The 22446-nt window shown below is 36.7% G+C and overlaps 2 protein-coding genes across 2 annotated transcripts in view; one reads left to right on the top strand and one right to left on the bottom strand.

Moving 5' to 3' along the window:
• LOC140821504 (uncharacterized) overlaps nt 1–2323 on the top strand; it is a 47801-nt gene extending 45478 nt beyond the window's left edge. The window contains exon 18 of the mRNA XM_073181997.1: nt 1879–2323. The gene's annotated coding sequence lies outside the window, so the exon portion shown is untranslated. The remainder of the gene's footprint in view (nt 1–1878) is intronic.
• Nucleotides 2324–11905: 9582 nt separating this feature from the next.
• On the bottom strand, nt 11906–14628 carry LOC140821508 (uncharacterized). The gene is made up of 5 exons (XM_073182000.1): nt 14431–14628; nt 14149–14351; nt 13995–14065; nt 12945–13709; nt 11906–12861 (listed from the first exon to the last, which is right to left on the bottom strand). Exons 2-5 carry the CDS (start codon nt 14300–14302, stop codon nt 12028–12030), a joined length of 1824 nt encoding a protein of 607 aa, XP_073038101.1. The 5' UTR covers nt 14303–14351; nt 14431–14628; the 3' UTR covers nt 11906–12027.
• Between the last annotated feature and the right edge of the window lie 7818 nt (nt 14629–22446).

The raw sequence follows: 22446 nt of genomic DNA, 5'->3' as shown, positions 1-22446 counted from the left end.
CAGCCTGACGAGGCCGAGCTTGACGATACCCAGTTATTTTGAGCAACCAATGCAGATTCTAGATCGAAAGGAAAAGCAGCTCAGAACAAAGACTATTCCACTAGTGAAAGTTCAATGGAATCGTCATGGTATTGAAGAAGCGACTTGGGAGACAGAATCAGAGATTAGACAGAGATATCCAGAGCTATTCTCATGATGTGAGTATTTATTCAGTTTTGATTATATTACTTTTGTTATATACTTTGTACCGATTGCTTGCGAGTTCGAGGACGTACTCATATCTCAGAGGGGGAGAAATGTAATGCCCGAGATTGTAGGTTGATAAAATGAAATTATGAAGTGTTGTATGAAATGAAGACCGCACCTGCGCCTCAGACAGAACTGCACCTGTGGTTGTTTACTTCTGAATTTATGAAGGTGATGCCGAAGGGACACCACACCCGCGGTCCAATAAAGAGTGCACCCGCGGTTGATGGGCAGTAGGTTGGAGAATTGTGTACGAACCCACACCGCACCCGCGGTCTATGTTTCTGAATTTTTGGGATGATACCCCGTGAGCATAGCGCACCCGCGATCCCTGAGTTACTGCACCCGCGGTCTTACATGTTACTTGAAAAATAATAACACTTGTCCTTTGCCATGCATATTTGAGGTGTTGGCTTTCATTCCTTCAGCCATTTCAGCAACAAAAACCGAGAGCCTCCATGGAATGTCCTCAAGCTCTTCATGACTTTGAAGTGAGATTACTCAAGATTTAGCCATCCGATTTTTATTTTGAATCTAGATTCTTGCTCCTTGCATCAAAGGCTACAAGAGGATGTAAGTATTGTTACTTTCCTGCATGTTTTAAAGTTGAAAGGTTGGGGAAAATCAGATTTGAGAGATTTTGTGTGTTCTTATGATTATAGTGATTGTGGAAATGCAACCGGATCGAAGAATGAACACCGCATGCTATTATTATGATTCTCAGCATATATTGAGTTGAGATATACAGATTTCAGAATTGATATTAGGTTCTAATAAGGCTTGTGAGTTGTGGATATTGATTATGTTGTGTTGATATGACTGGTATCGAGGAACTACGCCGTTATGCCGTTGAATTGTATCGAGATATATTATTGATTCACATATGTGTTGATTGGAGTTAGAACTTGATATAAAACATCTTGTATCTATCATTTCAGATTTGTTTTGATAGCTTTGACATTGAGATTTCGATCTAGACAAAGACTACGACGACGAAAGGTATAATTCATGTTGATTCGGGAAGATACAACTCGAATTAGACTTGATTTGAGTTTCCCAAAATCACATACTAGGTTATATGTTTATGTTTTGTCTATTGATTTATATTTAAGCATTAAGATAGGAGAGTCATTGGCAGAATTGCGTCTAATTTGAGTTTCCCAAAATCACATACTAGGTTATATGTTTATGTTTTGTCTATTGATTTATATTTAAGCATTAAGATAGGAGAGTCATTGGCAGAATTGCCTAATTTCTAGATGTTCGGTGGTATCGACGCATAGGAACAGATTGACTCCGATTGTAGACATTCGATACAGACAGGACCGAAGTCTAGGAATAAGACGTACCGTCACCCTGATTGGGAGGGTAGGTGGCAGACTGTGACGTCTTATTCACACCGGGATCCCTAGAGTTAGACAAGAGTTGAGTCAAGATATGAGTTGATTTAGATTGCATGCTTATATTGATCATGTTTCATAGACTATGGGACATGTGATTAATAATTCTTATTCATGATAGTATGCTTCATGATTATATTGTGTATATGCATGTTTACCATGTTTTATACTGAGATTTGTTCTCACCGGAGTTTCCGGCTGTTGTTGTGTCTGTATGTGTGCATAACAACAGGTGGGGCAGGATCAGGGTCACGACAAAGACGTGAAATCAAGATAGCGTAGTGATTTCGGACGTAGAAGATTACTAGTTGTTTCTTACTGGACTTGTACTGATTTTCTAAACACTAGTGACATCTTTGTAGTTGAACAAGTGTATGATCTTTTGAATAAAGTGCAATGGAAACATGTTGTATAATATATTTTGGATGTTTGTATACATTTGAATTAATGTTAAAAAGCAAAATTTTGACTCACATTTTCTAATGAAGATCCAATTAATCCCAAAAAGAATTGAGTTAGAGCCCGGGTCCCCACAACAGGTCTGTTCTGCTGAATTTTATCTTGACTCTGAAGGTATTACATTTTCTTCTTTTAATTTTATATATAGTTGTTTGCTCATGTTCGTTTTTTATAAATCATTACGTCCCGTACATTTGTTATTATCATTAATTTTTTTCTTCTCAAATATATGATTTTTGAAGTTTAATGAACAAAAAATTGACATTTTGGTCATGAATGACAGTTTCAACTTTTGCACAGTTGTTGTCTGAATAGGAGCAACTCCTAAACTTTTTCCACACTGAAACCTTCTATTAAAACAAGAACTTGTGGCCTGGTTATCATACTAATAGTGAGGACTTGAGTCATATGCTATATGTAAATGGTATTCATTTGATGTAGATTTACTTATGCTTTTGGTGTAACGTCTTCAAGTATCGTCGTGGTGGTTATCGTGGGTGCAATGGGGGAGGAATTTGAAGGTCAGTTGATTATCACCTAGCTTTGTAAGCTGTAAGTTTTGGTCTTTGTAGCTCCTGTGTTATTTACTTGTCTAACATTTCAGGATCATATGAATAAAACTAGGGATGTCTGTTTAACTGAAGTTTATCACGATGGTGAAGTTTTGCATTTTCAGCTTTGTAATTTGATGTATAGCTCTTTACTTTTGTGTTTTTTATGGATCATTACAAGTCATACACTTTTTTTTAGCATTAATTTTTTCCTTATTCGATCTTTAATATGGAGGTTTGAGGAACAAAAATTTGACCTTTTGGTCATGGATGAAGTTCAATGTTTGCAAATTTGTTGTCTGAATCAGTAGCAACTTCTGAACTTTTTTTCGGCACCGAAACTTTCTATTCAAACAAGAACTTATGGCCTAGTTGATTATACTAATTATATGGACTCGAAATATGCTATAAGTAAATGGTAGACATTTGTTGTAGTGTTTCTTCTTCGTCCTCTTGGCAAGATTTGAAGGTCAGTTGATTGTCACCTATCTTTTTAGTTATTGTGTTATTAACTTGTGTAACATTTCAGTATCATATGAGAAAGAAAAGCAGGGAATGTCTGTTCTGCTGAACTTTATCTCGACTCTGAAGGTTTTACATTTTCTTCTTTTAATTTTACATATAGTTTTTTGCTCATGTTCGTTTTTTATATATCATTAAGTCCCGTACATTTGTTTTTATCATTACTTTTTTCCTTCTCAAATATATGATTTTGAAGTTTAATGAACAAAAAATTGACATTTTGGTCATGAATGACAATGTCAACTTTTGCACATTTGTTGTCTGAATAGGAGCAACTCCTGAACTTTTTCCGCACTGAAACCTTCTATTAAAACAAGAACTTGTGGCCTAGATATCATACTAATTGTGAGGACTTGAGTCATATGCTATAAGTAAATGGTATTCATTCGATGTAGATTTACTTATGCTTTTGGTGTTTTCCTTTTGATAATACCCTTAGTATTTGATCAATCAGATTGGAAACTTGATGATACCAAGTTTAGAAATTCTTGGACTAGAACTTATATCTGGGTAAAGCAATTATTCAATCTATGCTTTCCCAGGTATTTTGTTTTTTTACTTCAAATGTTTTTTGACTGACCTTAAAATTTAAAATTTTCACCTTTCACTTCTCGCATGTTTGCAAACTTGCTTGGATTTTAAAGTGTAACATATGACAAAATAAATGAACTTCACTACTTGCTGTTAGAGAATATGGTGAATTGAAATTTCTCCGATGTCTTTGTAAATTCGATAATGCTAAAAACCATGAGCTGTAAATGTTTATTTGGGCGTGTGCTTGGTTTCACCATTAACTTTTGGTTAAGGGATACAAGGGTAGTCTTAATTGGCTGTAAATATTCTTAGATCATTCTTATTCCTTGTGGTAACCTGACAAGAATGAGTTAATTTGTAAAAACAAAATGTTACGAGTTCCAATGTAGGTTGAACCTTATTTTAGACTAGGTACAGTCAAGTTAACTTTGTCCATCGCAGATCGAAAACTTAGTTTTCTATTTTCCCGGTCAGTTTTAATCTATCGATTCCATATTCTTGAATTTTCTTTTAGTTACGACTTGAGAACTTTAAGCACAGCCTCTTAATCGATACGTGAACTTTTGGTTGTTTTGGTTTCTAATGGTTGTCGGCTGATTGTGGATAGTCATTTATATTTACATATACATAATGGAATCTTTAGCCTGGTATGCATCTGAATTCTTCAGTCTTTATAACCTTAATTTTTAAAGCCTTGTCATGTAAAATTTTCATATATTATTAAATTTATAATTTTTTACGAATAGTTTTTTTCAAAAAAATTATTTTATTTTAAAATGATCCGCTTGTTTATTTTTACCTTTCTATTGATCTTCGCAACAAAACTTTGATGATAGATAATTTTTCTCATTCTTTTTCAGAAAATATTTGAAACATAATTAGTATTGAATAATTTGTTCGACTTACGTCGCTAACGGTCCAGTTTTCAGCTTTTTATATTTGTTTTTTTATCGTACATTTGTTTTTTATCAATAATTTTTTTCCTTCTCAGATATATGATTTTGAAATTTAATGAACAAAAATTGACATTTTGGTCATGAATGACGGTCAACTTTTGCATATTTGTTGTCTGAATCAGAGCAACTCCTGAACTTTTTTACACACTGAAACCTTCTATTCAAGTAAGAACTTATGGCCTGGTTGATTATACTAATTGCGATGATTTGAGATATATGCTATAAGTAAATGGGTAGGCATTACATTTGTTGTAGATTTGCTTATGCTTTTGGTGTTTTCCTTTTGATAATATCCTAAGAATTTGATCAACCAGATTCGGAAACTTGATGATACCGAGTTTAGAAATCCTTGAACTAGAACTTTTAGCGGGGCATCGTCTTTATTCAATCTATGCTTTCTCATCTCTTGTTTTTTTGTTTTTAAGCCTTCGTTTTTTTAAAAAAAAATTATTGTACTCTTGAAGTATTTATGAGAAAATTTGATATGTTTTACATTATACTCACCTGGGTTTTCTTTATTATTTTAAATCCTTACAAATAAATTTTTTACTTCATTTTAAAATGTTTAGCTTTAACATTTTTATTTTCTATAATTTAGACAAAAATTGATGTTTAAAAGTTAATACTTTTACAAAAAAAAAATTAGATTCTAGAAATTTAATGATTAATGAATATTTACAAGTTTTTTACCATAATATATGTAAACAAAAATACAATTAATAGTCAAACTTCCCAAAAATATAAGTTTGCAAATACGCATATTCCCAATTTCATTGTTTTTTCCCATCACTACATAAATGGGACACCGGGAAGATTTCGCTAGATAACGGAGGAGCCAGAGTTGGAATGTGTGCAGGCAGTTGAGGTACTTTCTGAATTCCATGTTATAATTTCTTCCATTTTCTACAAATTTCGTGAAATATTTTCGGAATTCAATCGAGTTTTCAAAACTGAAAAATTATTGAAATTACAAAAGAATTCGTTAAAAATAAGATTTTCCAATGTGTTCCGCTTTTAGGTTCTTGATTGATTGATGGCATTTCTATCAGATTGCTTTATTTACACTTTCTGAAACTAATGGGAACTCATATATCATATTGTTTGAAATGGTAAGAGTTTATATTATCTTTCCCTTTCAATTCCCAAGTCAAACTATTGGACTGCATTCGGAAATTTCTCTAATTCTTTAAGTGGCTTGGTTATATTTTTACAAATCTCGTCCAGAATAATGGGTTCTATTGAATGTAAAAGAGAAAAACGTCGCATGAAATTAATTTGATATTGAATACATTATCATTCATTACTCTTAGATTTAGCTCGACTATGAGAATCGTTGTTATCATATGATTATTATGAGTTTACACATGATTCTCAATAATACAGTACGTGGACCTTACATTTCTCTTCCCACTTAAAAGATTTCGTCCTCGAAATCTCACATGTACTTATCACAAACACTTACAAGTTAGAACTATAATCAGAAGACATCGAATGAAATAAAATAAAATCAAACAGATTTTAGCATTAAACAAGATCAATGAATTTGAAATTTGTTCTTCTGTTTCAAATCTAGTCCACAATCTTATCAATGAAATAGATTTTTCCTACAAAAATATCTTCCCAGTTTAGGAAACGGAACTAATCATTTAGTGCAGAACATCAAAAGGTTAATTTCAACATTAGCAAACTACAATTTACATGCTAAATTAAGGTTGTGGTGTTACCCCCAGAGATATCCGGGGTATCAAAGAGATACCAGGGTCATCTTTAGTTTGGGTTCTGGATAGTCAAGAAGCCGGGAAGGTTGAGCAAAGCCCATCAGCGTGTAGATCAGCCGGGTAGTAAGAGCTCACAGGTATGGGGCTCCCTGTCTTAATCATCATTGGGAGGTCTTTCATTGCACGTGAGGGTGATGTGACTAGGCTGAAGTAGTATGAGTTGTCAGACTTGATAGTATCAGTGAACAGAAAATTCAGACATTTTCAATAAACACACATACTCTCTATAAGTTATCCTGATATAAAATCACTTGACTGAATTGAGCATCGGAATTATTACGCTTAAGAATATTCTGGTGCCCCATTAACGATCTATGTTAAAGTGTGCAGATATACCAAAGCCCGAATATCCTTCATCCAAGATCCAATATATCAGGGCAGGAAGCAGTCCGACCCGGTGTAATTGACCACCTCTCTCAAATCCAATTCACTCGATCATCATCATTAGCGTCGTCTGTGGGAGACATAGATCTGAGATGAAGATATGGTTTCCACTCGAAAATCAGCTCGGAGGGACAATTCCAGAAAGGAGTCCTCAGAATCAGAGGTTCCACATACCCCAGCAAACTTTCATGATCAATCCCGAACAACCGACTCAATGGATAGCAGCGGTTGTCCAGAAGGCCATGATAGAAAAGTTACCTCCTAGTAGCAGCCGGACACCCGTGAAGACAGATTCCGGGAAGAATCTCCTGCTCAGGACAAAACAAAGGGAGGGGGAGGAAGAAAGCTCCAAGAATGTTCCAAAGTCTTTACCATGGCTGAAGAACTAGAAGATTTGAGACAAAAAGTGAAGAAGTTGGAAGAACAAGCCGGGTCCTCTCAAAATCCCTGAATTCAACCAAGAGGGTGTCTTTTCTTCACCCGCATAACCAATGAGCCCTTACCGGCCCACTATAAGTCAGCAAACTTCAAGGAGTATGACGGAAATCCGGACCTTGAAGAGCATTTGGCCCGTTTTGAGAATATGGCCATGTTACATTGTTATGGTGATGAGATCAAGTGCAAGACTTTCTTAACCACATTGGTGGATTCAACCCAACAATGGTTTGACAAGTTAGATTCCCGGAGTATACAAAATTTTGAGGACTTTAAAAGCGTCTTTTTAAATCACTTCAGAAATAGAAAAAGGTACAAGAAAGACTGTTTTTAGTCCGTTCGAGATCAAGCAGAACAGGGATGAATCATTGAGGGAATACATCCACAAATTTAATAAAGCCGCATTGGAAGAACCTTCATGCGCACCCGAGACAAAAACTACGGCGTTCACATAGGGGCTCCAGGAAGGGGACTTCTTCCGGTCTCTGGTGAAAAAATTGCTCTTTATCAACATGGAAGAGGCTCAGAAATAGAAGAAGGAGGTTGTCAGAAAAGAAAGAAGTGACCGACCGAGAAGGACAGAAGAGCGGGTGCAGAAGGGGAATCCTTTGGGGCGTTTTTCCGATTATAGACGCCATGAAGCCAAAAAGATGGAGGACATGGCCCTGTATAGGGCTTGTAGATTAGTCCCTCGGAAGGAGATCTTACAGGAACAAGCCATTGATTTCCAGGTGGTAGGTAGAAACACCAAGGTGCTAAGTTACCGTCTGTGGGAGTGGATGCTGATGTAGATGGTGTATTTGAAGCAGGAGGCTGGGTAAAATATCGTTTTTCAGCAGCATTTAGGGGCGGTAGAAGCTTTCAATCCTTGTCAGGGTTTGACTTTACAGCATCTACTTTTGGTTTGGCTAGAATTGGAGAAGGGTCCAAAGGAGTAACAAAGAGAAGCTTTTTCATGGGGGGAAACTTCATAGACAGCTTTTTGAGATTGAAATTGTTTTGAATATCACTTCTGGTGATCCTGCAATTAGTTTCTGCACCTGTTAATATTATCTCATGGAGATTAGTAAATAACTAAATATATCGTTAGAAGAGTGAAATTAAATCAAAATTTAGACAGATGCGCTACAGAAGAGTTGCTTCAGTTGAATACAGGCATACTTTCCTTTACCAGTCTGTGCAACTCAAATATCTGAACCGCAAATATCTTTTGCTGACTGCAAAAAAATGAGTACAACAGAAAGACTAGAAGTTCAATAAAAAGGGGTAGATGACCTCAAATTCGAAAAACTTTTCTGCTGCAAGAACAAGCAACCGAAATACTTACTGGACAATTGTTTGCCTTGCTTTCCAGAACAATCTCTGACCAATCACTCCTGCTACGTCATCATGCAGACCAGGTATACAGTTTTCCACAGACGTGTCTGAATTTTCTTGCTTCTTGCCAGTACTTACTAATCGCATTGCTTCAGAATCCTTGTCTTCAGAACCCTCCCCAATCCAGTCGATTTCAGGTGGCCTATTGTTGTCAATAAATCGCAAAAAGGAACATGTCAAATCATCCATCTCAGATGCATGCCTTTTACTCATCGTTGTTTTAGCCTTGTTCTCTTGCATAACTCTACATTCTTGAAATGGATGTGCATAAGAATCATATAATATGCTAGAATCACGGATCAAGCTAAGGTCTCTAGCGTTGGTTAAGATTTTATTTCCAGCAAGAGAGGTTGGAGTTGCATCTGCTGAAATTTTCTCAACTGTTAATATCACGGGTTTTTTTCCCTCTTCATCGTCAACATTTTGAGAAAATTGACTGATTTTTACAATGTGATTTTGTTGATCTGCCACACATGTCTCATCTGACTGGTTCAACCGAATATTACGGAGTTTCCCAGAAGCAAACGAACTAAAGGTAGCATTTCTTTCATTATCAAAGCATAATTGAAGTTTGCAATAATTTTGTGTCGTATCTGCTCGAAAGACAAACACTACGATCATTTGCATCTCCAGACAAGTTAGCTAACTATTACCGAAAGCTGGAAAAACCATGAGGCTGAGAGGACTTACAGTCATTGATCCTCGTTGAATTTCCTGAAACTAGGGGATTTTGCTCATTTGTATTCCCCGACACCGGTGACTCGGATTTCTTTAATGCAATGTTCAAATTTAAGCCACTAGAATAATTAATCATGTCCGCTGAGTGACAAGATCCTGACAAACAACAGAAAGGAGGAAATGCTTTGGAATTTCCAGCCTGTTTTCATCAAGAATTTGAGACACATCATGGAGAATTTTGAGTTCGAGGGAGAGATATTGATAGAGAATTTGATAAGATTCTCATAAAATTTGAATTTCTTCAACTGAGGAAAACTAGTGTCAAGTTCATTCACCTCTAACTAAATCGAAGCACATGTAGCTATCCAAATGTAATCAATGTCAGCAAGTGATGGCAATGCTGTTTCGGCTATAAGATTTATGGGGTAAATCTTCTCTTTAAAGGCCAAAGGAATGTAGTAGGGTTGACATGTCTCACATATAAAAATTCGAGACCGTCTCATAAGAGACCTACTCTTTTGAAAATTAGAAGCAGTTGTTTATTTGATTAGAATTTTTTAAAAGAATCCCCGGGGTAGCATTTCATGTGCATACCGAGATGATTCGGGATCTGCATCATTTTTAACAGTACAAGTGATTGTTACAGATGAGATAGTATGCAACATTCCACAAAAAGACGTAATAGCTAGAGAGATTGCAACTAAAGAAAAAGAGAGAACATGATGTAATGGCCAGATCAGGCTTTTGAAAATATTCTCCGAAGTTCTCATGGATTTTGTTGAGATCCACTTGGGAAAAATGCTGGCATTACTACGTGCATCTTATATTGGCTTGATCAACAATCTCAAAACCAAACATGCGTCTCACCCTAAGAGTATGGAAAAGCGATTGGTAAAAGCAGCGGTAGCCTGTCTAATCATCAAATCAAACAATAAAGGGAAAGTTTACCTATTTGCAAGGTTAGAGACCAATAATTCCAGTTCCACAGAAGAGATCCAAAACTACTTCTGTGTTCAACTGCATACCTGCTGTGTATTTGTCTGGAAGGAAGAGTTGGCTGAAATTGTGAAAAATCAGTCCTCTTAGGCACTTTGTAATCGTGGACTTACCAAGGAGTGTGTGCTCCTCCTCTCCAACAGATGTGTTGCTCACAGAAGTATTTACATTGTTCACGATACTTGCCTATAATCCAAATTTTATATATGAAGCATGGACAATATATACGACACAAACTACGACCCATTAAAAAAATTCTTTACACGTAAACAAAAGATGGCTTAAAATGCATCTATCAAGCTTAAGCAACTCATTAGGAACCGTGGAATCTTATATGGCATAGATAATCAGCAAAAAACAATTTCATATCAAAAAGTATCAAATTCAAGTTTGGTAAAAATGTGAAACACTCATTGCTCAATTATCGCGCCAGGGTTGCTAACATCGGCCCCTTGTTACTTCTTCATCCTAGCTAACTTTGATGGTTGGTCTGGGCTGGTGTAGGGAAGCTAATGAAATGGAACCGGCCAGGTCATTTCCTGTTGATTTTTTCCTCGTACTTTCACTTCTTGGTATACCAACTTAACCCCAAATGTACGCATTTTTGACTGACTTATAAACATTGAATCTAATAAAGAGTTGCTTATATATGCATCCAGTAATATTTTGTCTGCCTTTCCTGTTTTTTCACTCCTGTCTATCCGTACCATGCAATGCTACCGGCCAAACTCAAAAAGGTACACGTAATTCTATATTTATATCATCATCTCAACGAGCGAGGATATGTAAGAAATTCATATATAGACAAAGGTTTTATGACTTATTCAAGTCTAATCTTTTAAGAAAGAAAATTTTATAAGTGGTTACGATCTCCATATTTGAGAGTAATATGAATCTTAATGGAAATACATCCGAGAACTTCTCCATGTTCATGATTTCCGAGCACTGGAATCCGTGTCAGGTCTACATCATGCTTCAGACGGACTTTTTCCTTAAAGAAGTACATATAGCATTGAGACGAGATTCATCGGGTTTTCGTGTTGAGTTTGTGTAATTAAAATATATTCAATTATCACAAATCGATTATGATTTTCGATATCGGCCCTTCGACCTCAAGAATATTTAACTCTCAAGGCATAAATTACATAACCATCTTACTAAATATTAGTTTCGATCACGAATACATAACTCATAATTTATTAATCAACAAGTCCGATTATCATCTATCAAAGGATTTTCGACTTGGATAACCATGCCATATTTAATATCACCTAAACATATCCATCAATCATAATCGAAGTTCGATTATCTATCATATATCATCGTTGCAATAACTCATTATAAGCAGTAAGGATATTGAAAAAAAATTGTTCTTTCCTTGAAAATGTAATATGTAATAAGGTATCAACTGATCGATTAAAATAACCTCCCCAGACAGTGGGTGGTTATTTAAATTCCTGGGATCAAACTAAAACAAGACAAAATTGTCATTTTGTTCCCCGCCGCACGATATTCTTGTAACTGATAAGAGAAGAAATCTTTGATAAATCTATCCTATTCAACTTCAAAAATATTCATACCAACATAGAAAAATAGAGTAATCATGTGTATATGTATTATAAATTTGAAACTGACAAACTGTCTATCTATATACCAACATTTTTTGACACAAGAAAGCCATTCACTTTTGTACTCATGGATCCATAGAATGTCAAAAGGAATTAAACGGGGGTGCTGATCTACGATGAAATGATGATTTCATGTGCGAGTTCTTCAAAGCTTCGGCATATTTTATCAGTTTTTTTTTTGTTGCGTTTTGAGCATCCTGATTCTCTAGAGAAAAGTCGTTGATATCTTCTGTTATCAAGTTGATTTGTCTGAATATACTCAAGGAGCTATCCTCACTGGTTCTTCGAGAAGAGTTGTGGCTTTCCCCGGTAACAATACTATTTTCACCTCGTGAATAGGATCTTTGTAGCTCTAGTGAAAGGCGAGAAGACTCCTCCCATGCAGTCTGCAACATCTTTGAGAATCCATCGGAAATGACTGAATGAGAGTCACTAGAGTATCTATCTAAAACATAATCTACAGGTATAGATGTCTGACTATGATGATCACCGTCTTTTCCTCGCAATACTTTCATCAACTTGGCAAAAAATTTCATTTTGCTCAAAGGGGTTGTCGTTTTTGCTGACATAGAATCATTGTGCTCCCCAGAATCTGTAAGTGAAGCATGGAAAGTTGACCACTGCTCAGGATCGAACTCAGACAAATCAGAACATTCATTACTTGCATATTCAAGAATGAGCTGTTTGGCTTTCTCTTCTGATTTCGGGCTCAATGTTTTGCTGAGATCCCTTGCAACTGTTTTACCTGGGAAAGGCCGGTAATTTCTCAATTCATAGCGCAAGCAAGCATTTATCCATCTGAGATAGACAAGCTCTTCGATGTCTGTGCATCGATCAGCTCTCACATGCTCGATTTCCTCAGACAAACTTTTATTTCGTTTTTGTAGACGCTGGTTCTCTTCTTTAAGCTCTTGTGCCTGATACAACAAAGATCCCATAATTCTTGCACAAAATACTCATAATCCATTTTTTATGAAAAGAATAATATATGTAGATTTACCTCTTCATTGTCTAATGCAGATGTGGCAAGCATTTGCAAGTACTCCAATTTTCGAGCCAATTCGGAATTTGCCATCTTCAAATCGTGATTGGACATCTTCACCGCCTCTAACTCCTCCGATTCATTCTCTTTCTGCCGATGCATTTCCATATCATTACCATTTTCAATGGCCCTTTTTTCCTCATCCTGAAGTTTCATCACTCTTTCTCGAAGGGATAAAATTTGCTCCTTATTCTGTTCGGCTTCAAATCTAAGTTTCTTCCTTAGAATCTGTATCTTAGCTTTTGCAGCTTCAAGCTCAGTTACCACTTTAGCATAATCAGCCACCTGCGCTTCTAATCTTCTGTTATCTGATAGCAAAGACTCGATCTTCATATTATTAAGTTTAGCCTCCATGTTGCTTACTCTTAGCTGGTTTTGGAGCTCCACGACAACAGTTTCTTGCTCTTTAAGACCGTAATACTCGAGCAACTGAATCTCCAAGTATCTCTCTCTTTCCTCAAGAATTTCAACCTGGTTCCTTAGGCTATTAATCTCACTATTGTGTTCATCAGGTTCAGAACATTTGAATTCCTGAGGCGATTCTACATCAAGAACTTGAGTTCCAAGATTTTTCTCTGGAGGAATCAAACAGGCTGTGACATCCAAATCACGTTCTGTAACAAGCTTGTTATACTCTGGCAAGAGAAAGCCATATCTATCTCCATTGTTTTCAACGCTCGGAGATAGATCGGTCAAAAAATTAATCTCCGCGAGAGATGACTCCTGAAAGATAAAAATAAATCAATTTGGTCAACTAGTATGAAAACATTTTACTCCGTGAATGAAAATTCATATGTGTTCCATCAGCTCGGCTCTGCACGTTTATGCAAAAATTTAAAAGTTCGTCACTAACCGGGAAAGCTATCACTGTAGTTGTCTTTCAAAAGTACACTGATTTTATTGACAAGTTTTGAGTAAGCACTAACAAAACCCACCGATCAAACCAATTTCTTTTCCTCAATGGAAAAAAATATATACTACCAATCAAAGTTACTTGAAAATGAATACCCTTTTCAAAGCACAATCATCGGCACCGAACCCCTCGCTTTCCCTAATTGAATCAGACAGAATGATCTTATCTGCAAATCAAATTAATATGCCCCATGAAGAAAGAATAAAATCAGGAAACGAAACAAAAACAGAAATTTGAAGAAAATCTAACCTGGAGAAGGCAGTGGAGGTTTTAATTTAGAAGGCTTGATTCCTCTACTTCTTAAAAAGGTATAAAGAATCCCACCAAGCGAAATAGCAAGACCCACTCCAAATTTCACAAGTACGGGTCTCAGAGCAAAGTCCCTTTTCTCCCCCGCCGCCATTTTCAGCGAAAAAAATCAATCTTTTCTCTTCATCATCGCCACCCTACAACTACAAAAAGAAAAAATACCTGAGAAAACCCATTTGCGTAAGCAAGAAATCTCGATTCTTGAACAGATATAGGACTTACAACAGTAAAGGGAATCGTTCTTCATACGGTGAATTTGCAGCAATAATCCATAAGCCAGAGAAGAAAACGAATCGGGAATGTATTTGAGTTTGAAATTGATAATAGCTGTAGCTTCACATTCAAATCAGCTGGACTGGATTTCTAAATAGTTGCGTATGAGCAATCTTCATATTTGCTTTAACATGGGTTGACCGACTATTTGCTTTTGAATACATATTTTTGCCACTTGTCAATGTTGTCATATTAAGCTTCATTTCCACGATTACAACATGTGCAATTTGACAATATAATTTTAAATTTATTTTCTCATCATTTTCTACTTCTTCAAATATTTGTTTGAGGTGTTTGAGCTCCCTACTCATTTCAATTTTACGAAAATACATCAATCTTTATAATTATTTTATGTACTTAAATACATATAACCCAAATATATGCAACTACACAAAGTTTACAGCTTATATATCATGTTTCAGATGATTTTTATATGACTCATCATGTTTACTCTAATATATTGAACATTTTACCTCTTTGATCAGAGTGTAGCCGGATTGTATCTACCGGTTTTAGAGACTGCTCATCACAGCCCAACTACACGGCCACAACAGCACTTAGCACAACATTGTTTCATTTCTTACCTCAGAGTGTATAGTAAAGTGGTTCAATTTGAAAATAATACATGAGAGGGGCAGCAAGACTTGGTCTTTTTATTCAAACATACAATTTATTAATACATAGTAACCTCATGTATAGGATTATTTAGAGGATGTGGAACTTGTTTAGCTAGCTATAGTAGCCAGAATTTGAACACACATATAATAAAGAAAACTATTGCAAATGTTTATTTAGAGGAAAAAAAATGAAAATGTTGAATGATGTATTCATTTTCCTTGTGCCTTGGTATTTATAGAAGTCTTGTAGATTTGAAATCTGATATCAAATCTTGTAAATTATTCTGCTAGTTGTGGCTGACGGAATCTTGTGAGTGGTGGTCCATTCAACCACATGTTAGTGGCTTTTCTTTATGGTTGTTGAGTGGTCCATATTCACTAATTGATAGAATCATCTTTTAGTTGTGGTCCATCCTCCGCTAATGGAGTGGTTGGATCACATGCTTGCTATATATGTATAGAGGAATATTTTTCTTTTGTATGGTCCTCCAGAAATTTTTTTTAAGTGATCTCTCACCATTTGGTCATGTCTCTGCAATATGCTTTCGGTCTGTTCTTGGTCGAAAGCCTTTATCAGTTCTGGCTCTTTTTGGTTCGATCATTCTGGACAGATGTTTTCTGACTATCTTCTCATATGAGCCATGTTGCAGAATTTCTAATTATTTTCTTTGCTGCCCGGCAGCTTACTATTCTACGTACCGAAGATTTCTTTTCTTTTCAAATAGGTCTTCTGCAAAACTTGTTGTTTTTTCCTGTCATAGTGTTTAACAGAAAAGATTCAGTTATAGAATTCTGATAGAGCTTAAATGGAAAAATGACTTTGTTCATCTCGATTAAAAAGACTCATAGACCTCATTCTCTTCTGATAGAGATGTCATCTTCAATTAATGAAATAATAAAGGTTGTTTCTTCTAATGGATGATCTTTGATGAATTTCTGATATTTGTATCCAACTTCCTTAATTTGATAAAATGAAATGCTTCGTCACCTATTTTGTGTTGGTTCTGGTGTTGTACTGAAGAAGTATAACTTCAAAATATCTCATCTGAACAAATAATCATTGTGTGTCAATGTCTCATGTACTACTTTTTGAATCCATTAAGGTAATCCTGATATTTCTAGGAAGCTGAGTGATATAGTATGAACTGAAGAAAGAGTGCCACTATTAATCAGATTTCATGTAATTCAAGGCTATACAGAGCTTGAGTATATTTATTTTTCTTCTTTGTGTCTTGACTGTTAAAATAATATACCCCTATAAATTGTGTTTTAAATAAGGTATTCATTATTCTGACTATCTCACTGAGAGATTCTCTGGCCATGAGCAACTCTTTGGTTTCTACCAAAGTCATGTCTCATGCAATTTTAACATATCTCATAAGACTCATTTCTAAAAATTTAATGAATCATTATATGTTGAGATCAAGTGTTCTTATTACTATTCTATAACCGATGTCCAATCATCTATGTGATCTTCTCTGTTTTTGAAGTCTAGTACATCAAGGTTAAGAATAACCCCAAAAGGATGTATATGTTTTTAAAACAGATTTCTCATAGGATGTTTGATGCAAGGGAATTTGACTTCTCTTTGACCTGGTTTCCGCTATGTGTGCTACTCCACCAACATGAAAATCTGTTTGGGGTCATCTCGTATTTGTATTATGAGATCTCATACTCTCCCTTCGTGGTTCATGAGAAGATGCCATGTCATTGCGGGTGGTCCACTCCCAATTGTATTCATCTTTAGATCTACGACCTGATATTTGCAAAAATTCTGCAAGGTTTTGGAAATCATCGAGACTTATACTTTCTAAAGTTTTCATAATATTAATATCTTTTTTGAGACATTTTAATTAGATTGATCGTTTCTCTTTGTGGGTTAAAGGTTTTGACATTACCTTGGCCGTCCTTTTTTAGTGTAAAAAGATCACGCCTGCTTATTGAAGTCCTTTTAATAGAATTTTCTTGTTGTTCTAGAGTTTGGATTTTTGTTTAAATATCTTTTAGTGTTACACGAATTTCTTTTTGATCTATATGACAAGATGAAACACGATGAACCGACACCAGATATTTTTACTTACAACGTCAAGATTTCTAGCTTTGGTAGGTATGGAAAAGTCGATGAAGCGCTTAGAATATTTGAAGATCTTGAGACCAGTGATTACAAGCTTGATATTGTCACCAACAATCTTTCATTAATTGCCTCACAAAGAATGGAGATCTTGATGAAGCCCACATGAGATTCAAATAAATGCAAGAAAGGGGACTAAATCCTGATGTAGTCACGTATAGTATATTAATAGAATGTTTTGGTAAGTTTGATAAAGTTGAGATGACATATAGCATGTTGAACAAAATGCTTGCTGAAGGTTGTTGTCCAGATATTGTGACCTACAATATCTAACTTGATTGTCTTGAAAAGAGTGGGAGAACAGCAGAAGCGGTTAATATTTATGCAAAGATCAAGGAACATGGTTTGACTCCGGATTCGATCACATATGTGATTCTTGAAAGATTGGAGAGTGGCTCACATAGAATACATAGAATTCGAAGACAAAATGCGATTGCTAGTTGGGTTGTTAGCCATTAAGGTGATGAATGCATCTGACATTCAATGCAAGATATTGAAAAGAAGATCGTAGGTTGTTCAACTTCATTCGCTGAAAATGAATACTTGATTCATCTTTGTAGATGCTAGAGCCTGATAACTCCGCCATATTTGGGTGATATTGGATCTCATCACTTTGTTAGCGTAAGGGCAGATTGAGATTATCTATCTGTTTTTGTAGAGGATCAGAATAGTAAGACTTGCTCCATCTTTGGTGAGCAGAATTGCTTTTACCAATACTAAATGACATTCCAAATATTGTTATTTACATAAAATTGTGGAACCGTACGAAAATAATTAGTTTACAGTACCTTTTAAACTATAAAATATAATATACACATATACATGCACATAATCTATGTTATATATTTATATTTAAAGTTTTTAATAGGTAAAAAGATTCTGCTTATATCAAATATGTAATGACAAAAATTATTGAATATTTTTTAAAATACATAGTTTATATATATATAGATATATATATATATATATAAAGTATATTATATATCACATCTTTTATTTGCATATGATAGCTTAGTGATCTTCATAGCTACGACAGAAGATTGCAAAAAGATAAGCCACTGCTTAAAAACTGAGGTCACAATATCGGTGGTTCAGGATCATGAAGTGTACTTGGGCTTCCAACTTTTTCTTTGTGGAGTAAAAGGGTTCAGTTTAGCTGTTTGACAGAGAAAGTGGTTAAAAAATTAAAAGTTGGGAGAATAAATTTTTCTTTGAAGGTGGGAATGAGTTTCTCATAAAATCAATTCTCCAAGTGATCCCGGTGTATGCTATGTCATGTTTGCAAATACCAAGGTTATATCATGCGATGAAATAAAGAATGGGTGTGTTGACTTTTGGTGGGGAGTTGAGAATGACAGAAACGAATTCATTTGAAAAAATGGGATGAATTGTGCAAACCGAAATGCATGGGGAAGCATGGGCTTTAGGAAGCTTGAAATTTTCAACAAAACTTTGCTTGCAAAGCAAATATGGTGTGTCTGTGTGATAACCAATCTGAATTCTCTAAGTGCGTGAGTCCTCAAATCAAGATATTCCAGACATAACGATTTTATGGAGACTACGTACATGGGGTCATAATTCATCCTATATATGGAGATCACGATTGTGGAGTAGGAAACTATTGAAAGAAGGGGCTTACTTAGAAGATTGGGAACAAAAGTTTGGTAAATATATATGTGTACCAAGTCTCCAAATCAATCTTGGAAAAATACTCTCCCATGAAGTTGATCAAACTTTGGTACATGCTTTAATTTCGAATAGGAGTTGGGATATAAGCTCCATAAATGACAATTTTCCACCCTTTGTGTCATCTGAAATCCTAGCGATTCCTTTACCACAGCATGAGCTTGGGAGAACAGTATTCGAGAAGGTGGCCATTTGCACTTGGGCAATATGGAAAAAAAGAAACAATTATGCCCACTCTGATTATGACAGAAGCTACAACACTGATATTGAATGGTGCAGAGTCTTTCTTGAAGAATTCCAGATGACTAACAATTTAAATTGAAGTGCAAAGGCTGGAATGCAGTAGTGATGGGGCGGTTTCCATATGGCAAGCACCGCCGATCCAAACCACGCGTATGGACGTAGATGCCTCTGTCAACCAACATTTGAATTTACATGTCATTGGAGGTGCTCTACGGGGGGACCATCAAGGAAAACTGATTCTAGCTTTCGGGAAGCGCATTATGCGACCATTCTCAGTGACACATGGAGAACTACTAGCTAGCTCTATGGGAAGGACTACAGATTTTGATTGAAAAGGCATGATGCGATCCTGGCGAAATGGGTGAGCTGGGTCGGTTGCTCCACCGGATCGAATCAATAATGTTGTTCAGGAAAATGAACAAAGTAGATGAACTTGTGAGCTATAACTTCCACTATGACCTGCAGACAAGGAGAGGAACTCGTGAATGGGCGCCGGAGGGGTGTCCGACGTGGCCACTCCGATGCTTAAGTCAGCAGGGTACTCAAGCAATAAAACCAATGTAGCCAAGTGATGGCTGTGATATTGGTGTGAATGAATCCAATGTAAATGTAAAGAGAGAACCTGATATTTATAGTATGAGGAGTAATGATTACCTCGTTCTCCGTGCTACCTACTAATTATAGTAGGACGGCTGAGCACACCCTATATTCTGACATGTCAACTCATCAGCACGGTGTCAGAGATGGGACAGTCGCCCACATCCTATTCTGCTAGTATACTCGAGTGCGGTGCTCATATCGAGGTGGCCGGGTAGAATGCCTCCCTGGAGATTTATACAAGAGCCCAGGCCTATGACTGCCCGGAGAGTAGAGCATGGGCCTTCACCTGCCCGGCTCCAGAAGAATCCATCTGCAGACTCACTCGGATTTGGGAATCCATTTGATATTCTGGGTCATCCATGACCCGGGCTCTTACAGGGGTATCATCACACATCCCTTAAATAGTCGGGCTAGAGTCATACTCGCTGTCCCGATCAGTCATGCTTGGATTCCCAAAGAGATAATCAATCTTGTTCTATAAAAGCATCGAGGGCTTCATGTCTCCTAGAAATGAGATGAAATGCCGGAGTCTCGTGTCTCATGGACTTGAGATAAGATGTCGGAGTCTCGTGTCTCACGGACTTGAGATAAGACGCCAGAGTCTCGTCTCATGGACTTTAAAATAGATTGTCGGAGCCTCATATCTCTCGGACTTAGGAATGGTCGAGGTGCGGAGCCCCGAGACAGGTTTGAGAACCCTAAGCTTATAAATAACCAAGATGCGGAGCCTTGGGCCGGGGAGCATGTCCCGGGACTTGGGAATGGTCGAGGTGCGGAGCCCCGAGCCAGGGTACGGATCCCTGGACTTAATAGATAACCAGGGTGCGGAGCCCTGGCCTTCATAAATGGTCGAGGTACGGAGCCCCGAGCCAGGGTACGGATCCCTGGACTTAATAGATAACCAGGGTGCGGAGCCCTGGCCTTCATAAATGGTCGAGGTACGGAGCCCCGAGCCAGGGTACGGATCCCTGGACTTAAGATATAGTGCCGAGGCCTCGTGTCTCCCGGACTTTAAATAGGATGCCGGGACCTCGTGTCTTCCGGACTTTCAAAATTTTGCTTCTCCTGCTATATTAGTTTAAAAACCAAATTACTAACCGAGAAATATTGAATCCAAATTCATTTTCGGTAGAGTGGAACTTCTCTGGTTGAGCTAAATTAGGTGACTAATATAGCTGTATGCTAATGAGTGCATAGAAAATGTTCTTCCATGCCAATCTGGGATAGCTGCTGAGCTTTGAGCTCATATAAAACCCACATAAAATCTGAGTGCCGAGCTGGTCGGACTTGTATGTTTGCCAAGCAGAGTTGGGCTTATTTTTGAATGGAAACCATATCTACGTCTTGAACTCACTTTCCCACAGACGGCGCCAATGATGCGATCCTGGCGAAATGGGTGAGCTGGGTCGGTTGCTCCACCGGATCGAATCAATAATGTTGTTCAGGAAAATGAGCAAAGTAGATGAACTTGTGAGCTATAGCTTCCACTATGACCTGCAGACAAGGAGAGGAACTCGTGAATGGGCGCCGGAGGGGTGTCCGGCGTGGCCACTCCGATGCTTAAGTCAGCAGGGTACTCAAGCAATAAAACCAATGTAGCCAAGTGATGGCTGTGATATTGGTGTGAATGAATCCAATGTAAATGTAAAGAGAGAACCTGGTATTTATAGTATGAGGAGTAATGATTACCTCGTTCTCCGTGCTACCTACTAATTATAGTAGGACGGCTGAGCACACCCTATATTCTGACATGTCAACTCATCAGCACGGTGTCAGAGATGGGACAGTCGCCCACATCCTATTCTGCTAGTATACTCGAGTGCGGTGCTCATATCGAGGTGGCCGGGTAGAATGCCTCCCTGGAGATTTATACAAGAGCCCAGGCCTATGACTGCCCGGAGAGTAGAGCATGGGCCTTCACCTGCCCGGCTCCAGAAGAATCCATCTGCAGACTCACTCGGATTTGGGAATCCATTTGATATTCTGGGTCATCCATGACCCGGGCTCTTACAGGGGTATCATCAAGGGATTTCAAAATGTCCAAGCAACAACATATTGCAGACAATCACATCGCCACACGATGATTCGTGATATATCTGCGGTTTGAAGAACTTTCAAAGAATCCGACAATTACGACGTTTTTCATATATCAGCTAATGAAATCGCACATGTTTTTTCACTTTTTTTGTGTGTCACGAGGATTTGAATTCTTAATAAAATTTATAAATTTTCCTATAAAAAAATATTTTAACAATGAAGCATATTTCTCGACACACGAATATATAAAGATTAAAGTACTGCATATACATCTAAATGGCAAATGTTTCTAAAAAATCAAATTATCTATACATTTTATATTTGGTACTAATAGGTGTAATATGCTACAACTTAACATGTTGTAATAGATGACCATGTCAACCAGTATGTAAAAACCAAATGTTGATTCAAAGAACCTGCGAGTCGTCAGTTGACCCACTAAATAATTATTACATCATGAATAAATAAATAACTTTAAATTTTTAGCACTAAATGATAGAATTAAGAATAAAAAATTAAAACATCAATTATTACAACTCAATATCCCACACATATGATAACTTACATTAAACTATTAGGCAAACATGTAGGATGAATTTCTTTATCTTACTCCATATCATGTAAAAGATTACATTAAAATTTAAAACTAAA

The sequence above is a fragment of the Primulina eburnea genome, unplaced genomic scaffold, assembly GCF_022965805.1.
Source record: "Primulina eburnea isolate SZY01 unplaced genomic scaffold, ASM2296580v1 ctg594_ERROPOS2624828+, whole genome shotgun sequence".
NCBI lineage: Eukaryota > Viridiplantae > Streptophyta > Magnoliopsida > Lamiales > Gesneriaceae > Primulina > Primulina eburnea.
This window is presented reverse-complemented; position numbering and strand designations above follow the sequence as displayed.